Source organism: Nanorana parkeri, unplaced genomic scaffold (assembly GCF_000935625.1).
Source record: "Nanorana parkeri isolate BGI_ZX_2015 unplaced genomic scaffold, ASM93562v1 scaffold37, whole genome shotgun sequence".
In the NCBI taxonomy this organism is placed as follows: Eukaryota; Metazoa; Chordata; class Amphibia; order Anura; family Dicroglossidae; genus Nanorana; species Nanorana parkeri.
In genome coordinates, this window is record NW_017306305.1 from 2,980,659 (window position 1) to 3,000,088 (window position 19,430).

General features: G+C 38.3%; 1 protein-coding gene across 1 annotated transcript in view; it reads left to right on the forward strand.

Annotated features, from left to right (window-relative positions):
* ZNF385D (zinc finger protein 385D) overlaps positions 1–19,430 on the forward strand; it is a 279,849-nt gene that overhangs the window by 148,972 nt on the left and 111,447 nt on the right. The window contains exon 3 of the mRNA XM_018570233.1: positions 10,667–10,777. Coding sequence (XP_018425735.1) covers positions 10,667–10,777 — 111 coding nt within the window. The remainder of the gene's footprint in view (positions 1–10,666; positions 10,778–19,430) is intronic.

The window sequence follows — 19,430 nt, forward strand, 5'->3', positions numbered from 1 at the left end:
GAGGAGGTGGAGCGGAGCAAGGCACACGGACATCCAGCTGACCAGAGGGAATGGACCTAAGGAGAGGCAGGGGATACAAAAGAAACCAAAAATAAGATGAACCACAAGGAATGTACAATGGAACAATCAGAACAAGAATCGCTCTCCTAGCGGGCCACTGCACCCAACCGAGGTGGAGATGGCCCTCCAGGAAAGCCATGTCAGAAATCTGACAGGTCTCAAGTATTGAGACAGGTCCTACTGGGGGAACAGGGTAGGACGCCATGGAGATCGAGGCTCCCATGAGTAAAGCAGGAGGGGTGGGGGCCCTCTGCAACAGGTAAGCTGAAAGTGAAAGGAAAAAAAAAAAGGGAAAGAAAAAAAAAAAAAATTCTCTTTCCCTTTCCTTCTCCCCCTTTGAGCAGCACAATACAAGAAAAAGAAAACGGGTGCGGACATAGTCAGCGAAATAAAACATATTAACTGCTTCTGGTAGCTCAATGAAAAAGCGGTATGCCATCCGACTAAAGCCAGTCCTTAATGCCATCACGTCCAGGCCACCCCCCTAGAATTCTTCTCTTTAATTGTCCAAAGAAATGTATCAGCACAGGACAATGGTGCGTGTTGTATTTGACAATAAGGTTGCCAGTTAGCCAGTACAGGTGCCTCACCATGTCAGCACATGGACTTTCTTTAGTTGTGTGGACATGATGAGGCACTAGGAAAGAAAAATTATAGTAAGTATCTAGTAAGAATTTTCCATGTTCCAGGCACCTCACCATATCAGCAACATTGACCTCTTGAGACCCCCAGGCCTTTTCCTCCCTAAATCCCTTGAGTCCCAGAGCATTTTTTTCTGTTTTAGCAGTCTTAGTTCCTCACATTATGTCTTTTAGGTTTGTAGTCTACCCTAATGTTTTGTCTTTTTTCACTTTTTTTTCTTCATGGAGTCCTGAAATACATGCATGTAGACTACCCCCCCTCTAGGGGAGGTTAGACCAAACTTTAACAGCTCTGCTTGTGCCTCTATACTGACAGGAAATGATGTGATGTCATTTGTGATGCCACTACACTCCCAATTAAAACATGTGGAAGCATAGTGTTTACATTTGATTCTACAGAATGCTTCTATGGAAAGATCTGCAGGCGTTTCGAAAACCTGGAGCTGATTGTTTCAGTTACTGGGTTTAGTGATGGATGTAAGGTTTCACAGACAATCCATCCTGTCACATTAAATTAGAAAAATATATATTGCACAAGTTGTTACATTTACATATTGGTATATATATGATGTGTAGAAGTATCAGAATTCAGAATAAAAAAGGGAAACTGCTGATTGGTGGCTATGGGTCGCTGTGCTCTACAGAATATTAGCTGTATTTGCAGATATTTTGCTTGATTATTATAAAATATTTTATATTATAATTGAACTCAGTATTTTAATGTATGCTCTTAAGAACCAATTAAACATCTAGACATTAAAACATGAATTACCATCCTTGAACTTCATATAATTTATTTTCTTTAATATTAAAAAGTTACCTGTAATTAAAACCGCATTATAGTAATTAATTATTTGTGTTTAGGCAAGGAAGGGCATCTATATACAGTTCGGGAAGGTTAGAAGTATAGTATACAAAGATAACATTGCTGCATTAGTTGCTGTTACATGAAGAAGTCATCTTGTATATGAACAATCATCAGATCCTAACAAGCTAATGTTTTAAGATCAATGATAGGCACATTTTAGTAACTCATACTTTGCATTTTATTAATATTTAGCAGCAGCGAAGATTCATAGATTTTAATGAGCTTCCCTGTGTTTGCTTCATCCTCAGTTGTCATGCTCTCATGGGTGATATTCTAATGAAGTAATTAACCTCAATTTTAAAAATAGAATTCTTTTTTTTCTTTTTCAGATACAGTACATCTTTCATGCTCAGTTACCTAATGTCCTTTTGTCCCCTGTTAAAAAATAAAAATAAAATTCATTTCCCTGCTGCAGTCCTAAAGAAAATGCTTGTACTCAGACTCTTCGTAGAAAGTCTAAAACAGGAAATACGTCAGAAAACATTAATAAAGTGCACTATTATAGAACAAAATAAGGGTTGTGTTGTTCGTAAATGTAATAAATGGTTAATGTATGCCCATTCACTTGCAATCCTACAGTTTTCTTCTGTTGTCCAAAATTTACCTGGAAATAGCAATGGATAAAAATCAAAAACTTATAAAGTATATGTAAATCCAATCTCTAACATCTCATATGCTTTTTGACATATTAAAATCATACAAAATTCATTTTCACATTAAATCTGCAGCTTTCATATAAATAATACCTTGTGATCCTGTAATAAGGTTCTTTTCTAGGTACTTTCTACTTTATGGTGAGAAGACTCTGTCCTTGTGTCCCAGTTGTACTTCTTTATTGTCTCCCAGTGTACCTAGAAGCTACCATGTTGACACATATTGCATAGGCATGGTGCCCTGTTGTCAACTAGAGCGCATGCATGTAGACAGAAACTGGCTGCCTTAATGCAATGCACATTAACACACAGCATAATGCTCCTCAAAGCAAGTGCACTGATGCACTGCAATGATTAGCATGGGCCCTTAGGATATTTTGCAATGATTTAGCCCTTAGAATTGTGGGGGCTTATACAGACAGCCTGCAGTTTCATATATAATGAAATCAAGGTCAAATATGACATCATATTCAATTTTGGGAGAATTTGTATTGGTAAATATGGTTATACACGTTTCTTTATTTGTTCTTCTTACAAAAACCTTGAATAGAAGAAACCTCAAAGATCCCAAAACACTGAAACCAGAAATCTTTTAGACTGTAAGCCCTCAGGGGCAGGGCCCTCCTTACCATCTTGTATTGAATTGTATTGTAATTGTAATATCTCCCTTATATTGTAAAGCGCTGAGCAAACTGTGGGCGCTACATAAATCCTGTATAATAATAATAATAATAATAATCTGTACTTGAAATGTTAAGTATATTTTGTGCTTTTGCTGACTAATTTTGACTTAAGCCTTTCTCAGACTATTTATAATGTGCAAGAAGCATACCGTGAATATGTTATAGACAAGTATTGCTATCACTTTTCATACATATGTGAGCTCCGATATATCTAAATTCTGAGATGACAGAATAGAAAACAGAGTCCATTTTGCTATGATGGAGCTGATGCCTTTTTATAGGCAGACGCTAAATCTGCATGATGAATAATATTTGACATGGGGCATATTTAAAAAAAAAACAAAAAAAACTTACTTACCTGGCAGGGGAAATACCATGATCACGAAGGTGGTTCCCCCAGGGCGAGGCTCATCCATTGCACTACGGGTGTGCTAAAAAAAAAAAAAAGATTTATCAGCTGTGCAAGCAGTTGCCCTTCATAATCAGGACAGCTTATGCAACGGAAGACTTTAGGACAAATCATCATTTGCAGAATGTCAAATGTGCAATAGATGCATTATATTATGAGCACACAAAATTGAGCATAGTTGATATCCTAAGCAATTGCTGGTTACAAGTATAATTTAAAAATAGTAAATGCCTTTGGGCCCATTCACACCAGATGCATTGGGATGTGCTGGGCAGCCTTGCCCCATGCAGTGTCAATGCATAGACAATTCAATTTGACTCGTGCCCTATGATGTCAGTTAAAAAAAGTAGGACATACAGTACTTTTTTCAGTGCATTGTGTTGAAATGCACTACACTGCATCACAACAACCTGCAGTGAATAGAAATTAAAGAAATGTCACCTCTTCCCTCAGAGCACACCATTGGCCATGCAACAGTGCTGGTGGTATAAAACGGCTCTTAAAGTGTTTACTACAAGCAAATGTTACATTGGCCATATTATAAATGATAAAACGTGGGTGAAAACAGATGTAAAATGTGGTTTATAAGTACAACAAATCTACTGATGGGCATTTGGTGCCAAAAAGTGGCCCATGATCAAAGAATCAATCAATGTAAACTTTATAATTATGAATAAACAACTATAAATTGTAAATTCAGATCATAGTATGGTTAGAAGAAGGGGCAGCAAGTGTCCCATATGATATGATATTATTAGTTTTTAAAACGAAGTCTTCTCATTTATGATCAGCTCTGAATTTTGCTTTTGCTCTGTTTCTTGTTATGAAAGACTTAGACAGCTCTAGGCCACATTCTAAAGTAAAAGAATATTAAATAGCTCATGATGCAGGCATGTTGAAAGAAATCCACTGAGAATTGCTTAAAATTATTTATAAAACATTTGAAGCATGTCATCATCCACTATGTGGTGACTTCATTTTTCAGATTTTTAGAAATTTGAGACAGATTCCAGCATTTAGCCAGAAGAAGGTAACGCATTACATCACTGGAAAAGAGGAGCAGAGTCTAAGCTAGCTGAATTCCAAAGACGATTTTCATCATATTTATCATTTGCCGTGAGCAAGTACAATTATTGTTAAATCAATCTGCTTGAAAATATTTACTGTATCAAATTTTCAACCAGACTTTAACTAAGTCTAAATACCATGCTATTTCATTTTGGCTTTACTGGACTGGAAAAACAATGATCTAATGCAAAGATAATAATATGCTTCTATACCACCCAAATTTTTCTATCATCAGCAATACAGTGAAATATGATTTCTTATTGGTTGTAATAGGTTACTGCATGTTGGCATTAGGCCAAATTATAAATCAGCTACATAAAAAGTTGCCCAGTGTACTTGTGATCAAGCTATGGACAGTCAAGCTTTAAATATTTTTTAGATTATATGTAAAGACAGACCTTTTTTTTTATAGTTTTGGATACAATGGGTAGGGGTTAGCCACTCTATTTAAGGGTTAGTTAAATTTGTATTGCTGTCCTTGCTGGGGAGATTTTTTTTACTGTTGTTCATTGTCAGAGTCATACAGTAAGAGAAAATCAGAAATTTTAGAGTTGTTAAAGCAAAAGGTGAGAATATATCATCCAGTCAGAACACATTCTGGGTGACAGCTGTTTAAGAAGGGTATTCTATTAACTTTGGGGAGATTTAAATAATACTCAAATATTTTTGGCGCTAATAAGATACAAAACACCTTTATAGCTGCAGCAATAAGTGAATCCAGAAGTAAGAATTCCACCTAAAATTAATACAATCAAAGTGCCATGATTCAAATGAGCTCCTGAAAAAGTCTATTGGGACACAATGTACTTTGGGCAGAGACTCTGTGATGTCATGAGGAAACGCTGTGTGGGGAGACACGAATCGGAACACTGAACGCTAGGGTTATTTTCAGTGCCGTATGGTACCCCTGGGTTGCTTACTACTATTTATTGGATGTTTGCACATACTTGTGAGTATGTTTGTATTTAATAAAAGGTTTTAGTTGGCAATTGTGTTCACTATGGAGTCTTTCTGATTCTATCTTTTTTGGCATATAAACTGAATGAGCAAGCGATTGCAGCGGATTAAGCCAAGCTTGAAAACCAGAGGAGGATTTCAACACAGTCCCACCTGTGATCAAGAAATCAAGGACATATAGGCCTAATGTTGAGGTCTTAAATCAAGGTGAGCAGCTCTGGAGACTGAGCCTTGAAGGGGATCACTAACGGTGGCAGCCGTGATTGGCTTCTTATTGTAATACACAGTAGTGGAGCGATTTCATATGGAGGGGTTTCACATGGACAGTATCATTGTTTACAGACCTTCTCCCACTTTTATCGGTGGAGGGAGTGGTTGTTACTTTTTTTGCAACATTGTATCACTGATATTGTATATGTTTTTACTGACTTACCTCTTGATACTTTTTAGTGTCCCACTTTCATATAATTAGTTGTGTTCAGCATTGTTTTTTGTATTAACGTTGGGGACATTTGCTCTTATTTCCACTTGTGCATACAGGGCAGGAAGTGAATTATAATCTCTCCAGTAGGACACATACAGGGTATTAACCCTTCCCTACTCTATCCAAACAAAAATAAACAAAAGTGTTTTATAAGCAGTTAATAAACCAAGCCCTTAATAACCTCTGTGGCTACAGGCACTGTGGAGCAATTCAGCCTCAAAATGTACAGCAGAATAACTAAAGTTTCTCAGGTTCTTCTCTCATTAGTTAAGCTTCCTCTGCTTCCCCTTCCAGCAGTGACTTAGCAGCCTTCCACCTTACTAATCTCTCATGTAAACACAGAGCAGGCGCTCTGTAAAAGTGGAGTCAGATGGGCTATGCTGCTTAAAAAATGCTTAAACAACTTTTAGGCTTCTGCTGTGAACTTTGTTGATGAATTGTTTCTGAGTTACAGAGGTCAGTGAGGGCTTGTTTTAATGATTTACTGCCTGTTAAGAGTATGTAAATACTTAAGTGCCTATAGCCTGACCACAAGTCCACTTTTTTGTCACTGCTCTGCAAGATTATACACTTTATTTTATGGAGTCATGCAATCTTTCAAAACTCTTTCTTGTAAGAAACATTTTGGAAATATGACTATTTCAAACAAATGTTTATTGGTTCTGTCAAGTTGCATGCATTATATTAATAATGTCAACACATCTAAGATGTTCACATTTACTGTGTAATGGCTTTTTAAATTCAGAGTTTCTCACATGCTGTGCATCCAATAAGAACTAGAACAATGTTTCTCACTTTATAATGTGCTGTGCTCTGTTAGAACACCAGGGGCCCTATTTAGTGAAAGTCTGCAAAATGTTAAAGCGGTTTGATTTCAGTTTAGCACTCATAAGTACTTATGAAACTGTCATCTGTATGCTAGGTATACATGTACCAGTGACTGGAAAATGCGCATGACCCTGTATGACATCCAGAAACCAGCCTGTTTTTAGATCTGTATTTATTATATTTGAAATGTTGAATGTATATTTCATTTGATGTAGGCATAATGCTTGATAATAGGCAATACCTCTGTTTTAGTTTCACACGGTTCCCATTTTCCTGCCAACTGAGAAAACATTGTATTGGCCATATGAGTCTGACAATCACAATGCTGCTGTGATTGCAGAAAGTAAAACTTATGATGACTTTTTACAGTGTTCTTACCTTCATTCATTACTGGTGAGTGTGACCATGGACAGAATACAATGAAGGTCAGGGGGGTGGATGATAAAATGCAGTAGCTTAGTGGTTAGCACTCCAGCTATGCGGCACTAGGTTCATTGGTTTAAAACCTAACTAATACACTACCCGTGTAGCGTTTGCATGTTCTTCCTGTGCTTTTGTGGGTTTTCTCCAAGTAATATAGTTTCCTTCCATTCACCAAAGAATTGCTGGAAGGTTAATTGGCACCTGTCTAAATTAGCCCTAATATGTGTGTGCATGAAAGTGGAATAGGTACCTTAGATTTTAAGCTGCTTGAGGGCAGGGACTGCTGTAAACTTACAATATATAAAGTACTGCAATTATTGGTGCTATATAAATACTTGTAACAAAAAAACAAAAAACGTATGAGCAGTCAGAACTATGTAATGTACAACATAGCGTATAAAGAGCAGCGTTCAGGCCTATGTATTGCACAATACAATCATATAAAAGTTCAGCTTTCAGAACTGTATAATATACAACATACTGTAGTGTATAGAGTGCAGTGGTCAGCATTCTCTAGAGTATAATGTATATCAGTCTGGACAATGTAACATACAACATGGCATATCAATTAAGTGATCAGGACTATATAACTTACAACAAAGTGTATAGAGTGCATGTGTCATAACTATTTAATATAGAAAATAGCATATAAATTACAGGGATCCTGACTATGTAGCATTAGAAGTACATCACTCAAGACAATTTAACATACAATACAGTGTACAGAGTACAGCAGTCGGTATTATGTAGAATATACAGTGTAGCAGTCAGGACAATTTAGAGACGAACTCCGGGCAGAATAAATCTTAACCCTTGCAGAGGGGCTACCCCCTCACTGCAAGAGTTAAGTGCTCATTTTCATCTAGGGACAAAATTAACAAAGATATACTCACCTAAACCTTAGAGCCGGCTGGCTGATCCTGCCTCGCTCCCCCTCCGATTTGGCGATATAAGATCCTGTGAGTCATTACACTGAATACAGTATATTGGGCATGAGGACATCAAGAGACATTCCATCCGTAGATGAAAATGAGCACTTAACCTTTGAAGTGCAGGGGTTGCCCCACTGCAAGGGTTAAGATTATTTCTGCCCTGAGTTCTTCTTTAATGTACAACATAGCGCATACAGTGCAGCAGTCAGTAAAAGGGACTATGTAACTGCACAGCATAAACAGTGCAATGGTCAGATGTAATTGTCACTGTTGTTTTGGTGGTAAGTCTGCTTCTTTACACTGGTGGTAAGTGCTCACTGCTCCCTCATATATTGGTGGTCAGTTTGCTCTCCTACACTGGTGGTCAGCACACAATGCTCCCTGTTATATTGGTGGTCAGTGCTCATTGTGTTCTTTTATATCCATGGTCAGCGCTCATTGTTTTCTTATACTATGGGGGTCAATGCTCAGTGTGCTCCTTTACACCGGTGTACAGTGTTTTATGTGCCCCCTTACAATGTTGGTCAGTGCTCACCATGCCTGTTAACATTGGTGGTCAGTGCTCAGTGTGCCCCCTTACAATGTTGCTCTGTTAACCCCTTGCATTGGTGCTACATGTGTCCCCTTATATTCATGTTCAGTTGTCCCTTTACATTGGTGCTCATTGTGTTCCCTTACATTGGTGCTCACTGTGTCCCTTACATTGGTGATCAGTGTATCCCCTTATAATGGTGGTTAGTGTGCCCCTTACATTCGTAGTCAGTGTATTCCCTATATTGGTGGTCAGTGTGGCCCTTACTTTGGTAATCAGTGCGCGTTCTTATATTGGTGGTCAATATGCCCCTTACATTGGAAGTCAATGTGTCCCCTTACATTAGTGATCAGTGTGTCAGTGTGTCCCCTTACATTGGTGGTCAACACTCTCTCCCTAGGTGCTCCCTTCTTTGCACGCAATCAGCATCGGTAGTATCCTTTTGAAGGTGGGCAAGTGGGGAACAAGCAGGCAGTCAGACTGATGGGCACATGGTGGCATTAAGTCCCCAGTGTCTGCTGGTTCCTCCTGGCACCAAACATGTGGGCAGTCTTTGAGACAGCAGCACCTCCCATCCTAAAAAAAACCTGGCACAGCAGGCTGCAAACTGTGCACAATGAAAAGTATTTAAATTCAATTGTGGAAAGTTCATAGCCTCAGGCACAAACATCAGATGTGTGGTACATGCTTCACATACCCAGGATCAGCGATACAACTGACCTACCATCTCTGCCATTAAAGCTGTCTGTAAATGTTGTTCTGCCTTTACAGGAATAAGAATGATCTGATATAAACAGCTCTATATTTGGCTAATAAGCCATTGGACTTTTAATCTAGTTATTAGTTTGTACCAGGACTGGCTGCTAGTAAAATGAAATTTCGTTTTACCCTTTTTAGTCCAAAAGTCTGAAAGAGAACCATACCCAAAGTAATAATGGAGACCCTTCTTGGACATCAGCTCAAGAACATGAACAGTCAATTGAAATGGCATAAAAACAGCAGCATCTTAAATAAAACATGACTATTCCTGCTCTAGTGCATCCACTGCGTTAGAGGGAAGTGTATGAAAAGGACAGTACCAAGAATATGAAGTATAGAACACACAGTTGAACTATAAAAAGCTTATTTCTATATTTTAATGGCACAGGATACAGCTCTTACTCGTTTCATGCTTACAAGAGCTTTTTCAAAGAACACTTTGAAAAAGGTGCATGGAAACGTGAAATGTGTGCCCTGTCACAGTCCTTGTGCAGTGAATCCTTCATGTTCTTGGTACTTATCTGCCAGCAAGACAAACCAGACAAGCCCCTGGTCATAGTGGATAGTGGATCCACCTGGAGTGGTTTGCCTATCTGTATTTCTGTATAAAACACCTGACAATTACAGATTCAGGTTTTCAGTTAAAACAATACAATTGGATAAATGTGCCGTTTCCAGCCTTTGTGCAGCATCAAGTCTGACAGCGTTTCTACTTATATTCCATTGTGAAGTGCACACAGTGGCAAAAGCTCATTGGACTGTAATATGGTACTTATTATTGATAATGAACAGTTTTTATAATTTTATGTTATCTGTTCCAGTAGATTCATCTTGAACCCTGAAGCAGTTCCATTATTACCTATAATGTGCTTTCTTTCATGCATTTCCTATGTTCCTCATGTCCAAGGCAAAACCATCTACAGTGTTGGGAATGTGAGAGATAGCAGGAATTTGGACTATGCATCAGCACAATTAACACCAATGTATCTAATTATAATAGTGATTGCTACCGGGTCTATGTAGGAAGTCTTGCTAAATACTAAAAAAAAAGGTTTGTTATGTTATTGTAACCACTGTTAAATTATTGTTTGATTCATATCTTCCCATTAGAGAAGACTCAGTTACAGGCGTTAAAGTGAGCATTGTAAAATCAAGAGGACCTATTTTTGTGCGGTAGTCAGCCCAGTTGTTTTTTAGTCCGCGCGGAAACATAAGCATGAGATATATAGGGATTAATGCAGTTGCAGGCTTTCAGATTATTTGGACTCCCCCATTATACACAATATAGGGTCCACCACACTGCTATCATCTTCATCAAATGAAGATAAGTCTGGGTAAAACAAGACTTATTTTTGTCTTTTCATTGCAGATGGACCCAGTTCAAAAAGCAGTCATAAATCACACATTTGGGGTACCCTTACCGCAACGAAGAAAGCAAATCCCCCCCTGCAATATTTGTCAGCTGAAATTTAATTCTGAAGTAAGTTCTTGACTTTCTAGTCCTCATACACCAAATAGTTGAGTAGATATTGACTCAGCATATTGAGCCATGTTTAAATTCACTGTATACAGGGTAGTCTATCACTGTTTCTGAGACATCATTTTAACATGAATGTCAGATTCAGAGTTAGATTTTGGAATGGATGAAGCAGAGCCTACTGCCACTAGAGAATTCAGTCATTGTACACTTTTCTATGTACTGCCCACACTACAACATTTCCTGGCTGAAAGTCCAACATGTATAGGGACCAAACAATAAAAACTGTGAGGCTTTTTTATGAATAATCAGGAACATCAGCAGCATTCTTAGAATGCCTAAACACATTTCACACTGCAGTTCTTAATGATTACGCAATATGATGTGAAATGCATCAATATCTGCTGCTGATGGCAGTTAATAATTCTTAATAAACCTCTTGGTTCTTGGATTTTACTGTGAAGACCCTTACTTTATTGTACACTATATATATTGTATATATAGTATGCAGTAAGCCTATGTTGTAGGTTTTTCTTGTTCATAACAAATACATGATTTTATCAATTTAAAAAATAATTGGAATCTAGGAAGAACATTTTTTTTACATGCCTGTTAAAGAAAATAAAAATTCTAAAATATATTGGTGTATTTATTAAATTCTAAAAGGGAATTGTAATTACCATGTTTTGGTCCCCACATAAATCCATTACATTCTGCAGCCAAAAGAAGGTCTGATTAGTGGATATCGACAAGGCAGATTACATCCTATAGACAATTTTTTATATCGGGTTTATTGAGGCTAGAAGGTAACTCCTGCATATATCTTTCATGTATACAGTAATTTGGGATATAATTGTAAACAAGTTTAAAAAAACGGTGTTTGTCACCCAAGGGATAGAAGGCATAAGTGAGTTCTGATTAAGTAACCACAATTACTGCTGGTCATGATTCTCATCCACAATGCACTACAATACTAACTCGGTGTAGACCAAATTCCGGTACCTGAGATGATCTTATGCGGTCCTTCATTGCCACAATGCATCAACATTTTTTAAAATGTTCTCTATTATACACTTTTCATTACTTGAACGGTCCACAACATGACAAGGCCAACCTTCAAATGCGATGCTACTGGTTGATTTCTGGTCTGTAATAGATTACATTTAATCTGCATATATGTGACTTGTCTCTGCTACTTGGTAGTTGTCCAGGTTCATGGAAACTCAGAGAAGGAGGAGGAGTTTCTAAAGAAAGCTGCTGATGGGCCTGACTTTTGCTTTTCTTACTCTATATCCAAATACCAAAAATACACAATGTGAAGTAACAAGTAAAACCTATTATGTTAAAAGATAACAGGAAAGCCAAGATTGATTAAGAATTGCGATCTTTACAAAAAAGGAAAATTTAGAAGGAACTGTAAATCTATTGGTAAAGTCTATTGGTAAAGTTCAAAATCCCTTTATATGTTTATTTACAAAAACAGTTAGCATGTGGTTTTCTTTGGTGCGTTTATTCATTTTAAAGGGCTATTCTTCTTTTAATGATAGGTGGAATTAAGTGGGAGAGATGTCAATCTGAGTGGTACTAGTTTATTTTGAATGCATACACAGAGTTAGATATCTTATCAACCCCAGTTTTGGATAGAGTTGGGAATGGTTAGATGCTCTGTCTAGTCTTTATTGCTGTCTATGTTTTTATACGGGGGAATTCTCTTAATTTCTTATCCCAGTAACACACATAGCTGGGAAAGAAAGTAAGGAGAAATCACCACAATAGGGGAATGGTAACAGAAACCTGACAGAAGAAGATGTAGAGCCACACACTGCTTCCAATACCACATGCACAACTTTATTGAACAAGTGGTAGAGTCAATCCACACATTCCTCTCCTCTTTGTAGACAAGGAGGCAAATGGGGAAGGACAAGAATATTTACACACTCTATTCAAAAATAATTTTAAATAATTGTAATAGTTATAAGACCTATGCACAGATCCTGGGTCCTAGCTTTGTCAAAGACTACAATTCTATCTTGGAGGGACATGACCTTCCTCAAGACATCTTACAAGTACATATTTTGGTCATACCAAGGGAAGGGAAAGATCTTACACTTTGTCCAAATTATAACTGATCTCCCTCTTCAATTTGGATCTTAAAATACTTACAAAAATGCTCTGTATGTGCCTTTGCCTTTTCTGCCATTGCTTGGATCAGGTGGAATTTACTCCAAACATGGAGGCCAAGGACAACACTACCAGGGTGATCAATTCCCTCTATCCTGCATACCGCAATGGTATAGCTATGCTTTTTCTCTATCCATGGGTGCTGAAAAGGCCTTTGATATTGTTAATTGATTCTTCTTAAAACTTATTCTCAAACACATAGACCTGGGCATGAACATGCGGAGGTGGATAAATGCCATTTATTGTCCCTTCAGATTGCTTTTCCTTTCAAAATGGAACTATCATCACTGCTTTTTATAATTACCTTGATGCCCTTTCTCTGGCACATTTGTCACAGCAGAGGGTTGTGGCATATTCTGATATACTATTCTTCATTACTAAACCAGAAAATCACCTTCCCTAATATACTAGCAGAGTTGACTAGTTAAAGTCAACTTTCTATTTTTAAAATCAGTTTATAGAAGTTGGTGGCCCTTCACATTTCTTTCCCAAATGCCTGTTTTAACTTTATTAAATCGGCTTTTATCTTTAAATAGGCAGATTTTCACATTACTTACTTGGTAGGTAATATTTCCCTTCATATCAGCCACCTTCTTTCTCCTTCTGTGGACCATAAGAATGGATCTGTAGAAGTGGACTGGGGATACATACACCTGGTGTGGGAGGAAAGCAATGATTACAATAAATAGCCTTCCTTGCTTGCTTTATCTCTTCCATACCCTCCCAATACAGATCACTTGCAATTTCTTGGCAAAGTGAGTAGAGAATTTATAGAATTTTGATGGACCAATATACCACTGAGGATCGACTATAGGTTTCTCTCTTATTCCAAACGACATAGAGGTTTCAGCTTCCCATACCCCACCAATTACTACTAGGTGACCCACTTAGCCAAAATTGTTGATTGATATAGCAAAAAGCCATGGGTGGCCTTAGAACAGGAATACACACAGGTTCCTATGCAATGCCTTCCATGAGCAGCAAAGTCATATACCATATACAGGTGAAACTCAAAAAATTTGAATATCGTGCAAAAGTTCATTTATTTCACTAATGCAACTTAGCCGTCTACCAGGAGATTTTGGAGCACTTCATGCTTTCTTCCGCAGAGGAGCTCTATGGGGATGCTGACTTCATTTTTCAGCAGGATTTGGCACCTGCCCACACTGCCAAAAAATTTCTGAGATTGTGGATCTGGGTTTTCATGAGCTGTAGCCATAATCATCACAATTATGACAAATCACGGCTTGAACTATCTTGCTTTGCATGTAATGAGTCTAGCTCATATATTAGTTTCACCTTTTAAGTTGCATTAGTGAAATAAATGAACTTTTGCACGATATTCTAATTTTTCGAGTTTCACCTGTATCTTCATCAACACCCCACTAAGGAGCTTGCCCTGAAGGTGGCATATGTCAGAGTCCAGTGATGTGCAATTTACATTTTGAGCTAGGTTTACAAGATAAGAAACTCCTATCTCTTATGAAAGAAATAAACAGATTTAAGTATTTCACAATAGACACCAGGATTCACAGCCTTTCTGAATTGCAATCCTTATTTTAAGCCCTCTTACCCAGATGGTTGACCCTACAGCTAAGTCACTTTCTGAATTATATTTTCAAAACATGTGACCCCCTATTGTCCCACACCTTATAAAACCAGGTTTACTGAAGAAGGGATGCTACATTACTCTTGATCGCAAACATATGCACTACTGATTGAATTACTAGCAAAATATATTCCAGCATTTCTGCAGAAATGAGAAAAGGACTTGGGGATTCAGTTTTTCCCAGAACTAAGAGACAGAATTATATACTATGCACTTTGATTCTTTGAACTCTAATAAACGTAAAGAGTCAGGCTATAAAATTGTACATGGTACAGGGTACCAACAGTCCTGCACAAAATCTCCCCACAGACCTCTGAACTCTACTGGCATTTGTAAAACATTTTCTGGTTTTGTAAGATCCTTTGGAATCAGATGCAAGCTAAAACATAAAGACTGACTAACCTGGGAGATGACCAGGTGCATATCTCCTCCATTCAAACAATTTACCCAGAAAAATGTATAAAAATTATTTACTTTCATTTATTAAATGGTGTGAAGGCCTGCATTCTTATACTGTGAAAACAGGACCCACTCCCATCTCTACAGTTATTGCTTATCAAGGTCAATGAGCTTTACCACTTGGAAAATTCAGACACACATGGTTCTATTGGACAGAGTTTAGATACCCTAGGGACTATAAACATCATAGACCATGAGAAAATGCATTGGTACCTTTTTTTGCATATATCTACTGCTAGCAAGCAGTAGAATATATGCAAAAAGTAAAAAAAACGCTTTAACAGTGGTTTAAACTTACCTGTGTCTTCCCCGCGTGCTCCCGACCCGAAAATGTGAAAATTCTCGGGGTGGCCGCAGAGGATCTTGGGGCACTCGCAAGCGCAGTTCACATTTTCAGCCGGGACGCAAAGTAATTGGACGCGTGCACCCGCATGCAGACACTGTGGGACAGGAAGTGCCAGCAAGCCTGCAAGCCCAGAGGAATCAGCGCTGGATCAGACACCAGCCACAGCGCTGGAGAGAAGGCAGCATCAGGAAAGAAGAAGAAGATCGGATTAAGAGACATCATTTAAGGTAAGTGCTTTAATTAACGTTGGGGTGAGGGAAAAAAAAGTTGGCTCTAATGTCACTTTAAAGACACTTTTTCTCAACTGACCGGGTCTTTGCCTTCCCCTCCCCTTGTTTTGTACCCCTTGCTACCCCTTTCCCCTATCCACATGGACTTACTTTTCTTTTTCTTCCTTTTTTCCCCCATTCTCCTTTTATAATGCTTTTTCAGCCCACCAAGCATACCTCCCACCTATTTTTATTGCTTAATATAAAAATTGACTGGATTGCTCTCTGTACAGTTAAGAAGAACAGGAGTCACTTTTCATTGTTAATACCGGTTTGTTGCATAATGCTGTCTGTTATTTTGCCATCGATAAATATGTTGTTGGTTTTTCTCACTCATACCTGTGACAGCAATATGTTTCATGTGTCCAGTATGTGACTAAAGCTAATTAAATGTATGTGGAGAAAGCTAACTAAAATGTACTTAAACCCAAGAGCAGAATTTTTTGATAATGCAGCATTAGTTTTTTTTCTGTTTTCTTTCCTTTATTTTCACATGGTAATCCTGTCAGTAAATCACTTCCTGTGCTGTTCCTCTCTTTATTTGGACTATAGAACACCCCGCCTTAGCTCCATAATATAAAGGAGGTTATCTGTAAACCACTGGATTTCTGGCTTATCTAATAGATATAACAAATTGTTTTCAATGGTATATTTAAACCTCAAAAGAAAGAAACTAAGAGAAGTTCATTATTAGGGTTTACATGCACTTTATTCCGCCTCTACCAATAGGTTTTTTTTTATTGTGGGTGGAAACCTATGCAACTACAGAGAGAACATACAAACTCCATGCTGATTGTGACCTTGGTCTTAGAAATGCAATGCAAAACTGCCAAGGTAGTCAACATTTTTGAAAATGAGTAATACATTTATTTTTACATAATACTTAATTCAAATCATCTATATTTTATGTAGCCATGCTGTTCTAATATGTTATCTGCATGTGTCAGTTTCAAGATACTTACATCTCATTCTATAATCCATTTTTTAGAGAAATATTTATTCAAATGTTTATATGGACATGTTTATCAGCTAGACACATATACAAATGTACAACATACAGCTAAACATGCAAATATACATCATCCTTTTCTGTTTAAAAATGGAATTGTTTGTAGATTAGAAATCTTTGAAGTGAAAGAATACATGAAAGCCAGTTGCAGTTTCCTTTTTGCATCAAAAGGTTAAATAATTATTTAGAACACACTGGCGTTTTTTTGAGGACTAAAGTAATTTTGCTACACAAACATGGTATACAGACATTGGTAAAATAAATGTGAACCAGCAATAACATTTCTACACTCAATGTTTCATCTCACATTTTAGACTAGGCATAAAATGGAATAAATATATCAAAGCTTTACAGAGAAGTAAAGCTTTGCTGGTCTCTTAACCTCCCTGGCGGTATGATTATGTCAGGAATTTTGTACCAAAAGCGGTACAATTTTAATCCGCTGGACTCTTCAGTCAGATATTTGCTACCGAGCAACACAGTACTATGAGATGCATATACTGATTCATATCTACTTTCTGTTGCCAACGACTGCCTAATTTTAGGACAGGGCAATGTCAAAAAAAGTTGTGGGCTTACCGTGAACCTGGACTTTGCCCATTTAGGGCAAAATACATATTCTGATACTTATCTGCTGCCCCCTCCCTTTTCCCTAAAGCGGACCTTTACGCTCAAAATATAATTGTACCAATGCAACCCTCTAAAGGTCGCCATACACTTTACAATCATCGCAAGACCTTAGTCTTGCGATGGTTGTAAAGTAATTAAAAAAACGTAGATCTGCCCATCTTGGACAGGCAGATCGTACTCTCGATCATCGCAAGCCCGCCCCCCTGAGGGGCAGGCTTGCGATGACCGCAATGCTGAACGGGCAGTGTGCACGTGCGCACACTGGCCCGTTCGGCATTTGTCTCCCGAGCACTGTTCAAACCAGCCGAAAATCGTACGATTTTCGGCTGGTTTTCTAGCGTGCTCCTTAGACAAAAGACGTGCGACCGTACAGTAGAAACGATCGCACGTCTTTGTTCACACTGCTCGTTTCTCGTACGATTGCGGGATTTCCCGCGATTCTCGTACGAGAATCGAGCAGTGTATGGGCACCTTATGTATAATGATTAATTATAACATAGACAGGTCAGGTGTAAAATGCTGTGATTTTGAAATACATACACTTGCAGAGCATTCACTTCCTGCGTTGAAAGATCAAAATGGCTTCAGTTTGCCAAAGCAATGCAGACTGCATTGCCTTGTCACTAGCATAGCATTGCTGGGAAATCTCATCTGTAAATCTCTTGAGATTTCAGGGAAAGTCATATGCAAAAAATACAAAGCCTGCAATTATCTAGATGTATCTGTTTGCAGATTACTAAACATTTCTAAAGGTGCGCTTGCTTTTATTTTAAAGATATGGGTAAAGGTCCACTTTAACACAGGGCTTTGAACACTTGCATCTTGTGATTGGCTGCTCAGGCACCCAGTGTTGCATTAATGGTGAGAGGAAGACATCCTCCCTTTAACTGGAAGAATAAAGCATATCACTTTGCTCTAGCGGGTGAAGAATATGCAACGGGAGCAAATAGAAGGTGTGTATAAGCGGGGAGGGTGGATGGCTAGTAACTAGAGCCATTACCTTGCCCTAAGTGGGCATAGTACAGGTTTAGTTTAAGGCGAACTCAAGTAAAATGACAATGCCACTTTCTCTGAGACGTCTGTGGGTGGTTTAGAAGGTGAAGGAGGGAATTTAATTAGGCCAGTTCTTTATGTACTACTGAGACACTGATAAAGAAATGATTGACAGGCAATTCATTTTTTCTTTTAGGACTGAGGAAGCTTAAGTAAGAGTGGATAGATAGATAGATAGATAGATAGATAGATAGATAGATAGATAGATAGATAGATAGATAGATAGATAGATAGATCTAGGTGTTGAAAGCCATGGAATGAGATCTGATATAAGTGCGTGTTTAAATGCATTTCCCCTTGGAGTGGGTTCTATGGGTTAAATATTTAAGGACAGGGCAAATTGACCAACAAGGAGCATGGAGTAGTTGTGTGGGAACAGAGTAGCTTGGAAGGGATTGAATCAGGCAGACAGGTGCTAAAATAAAATCCAAACAGTGGCAACTATGACATTACTCTGATTATTCTGTATGCTGTTTACATATCAAACACCACCAAAAAGCTAATATCCTTGCTTATGTGATTGCAGCACTCTGCAGAACTCTATTGGTACAGTTTAGGATCGCAGGGACAAGGTGAGTGTCACTTTTCTCTGCAGCCCCGAGTCTGGCTCGGGGTTACCGCTCCTAGCATTGAAAATTCACCCCGAGCCAGACTCCGGATTACCGCCAGGGAGGTTAAATCCGCTGGACTCTTCAGTCAGATATTTGCTACCGAGCAACACAGTACTATGAGATGCATATACTGATTCATATCTACTTTCTGTTGCCAACGACTGCCTAATTTTAGGACAGGGCAATGTCAAAAAAAGTTGTGGGCTTACCGTGAACCTGGACTTTGCCCATTTAGGGCAAAATACATATTCTGATACTTATCTGCTGCCCCCTCCCTTTTCCCTAAAGCGGACCTTTACGCTCAAAATATAATTGTACCAATGCAACCCTCTAAAGGTCGCCATACACTTTACAATCATCGCAAGACCTTAGTCTTGCGATGGTTGTAAAGTAATTAAAAAAACGTAGATCTGCCCATCTTGGACAGGCAGATCGTACTCTCGATCATCGCAAGCCCGCCCCCCTGAGGGGCAGGCTTGCGATGACCGC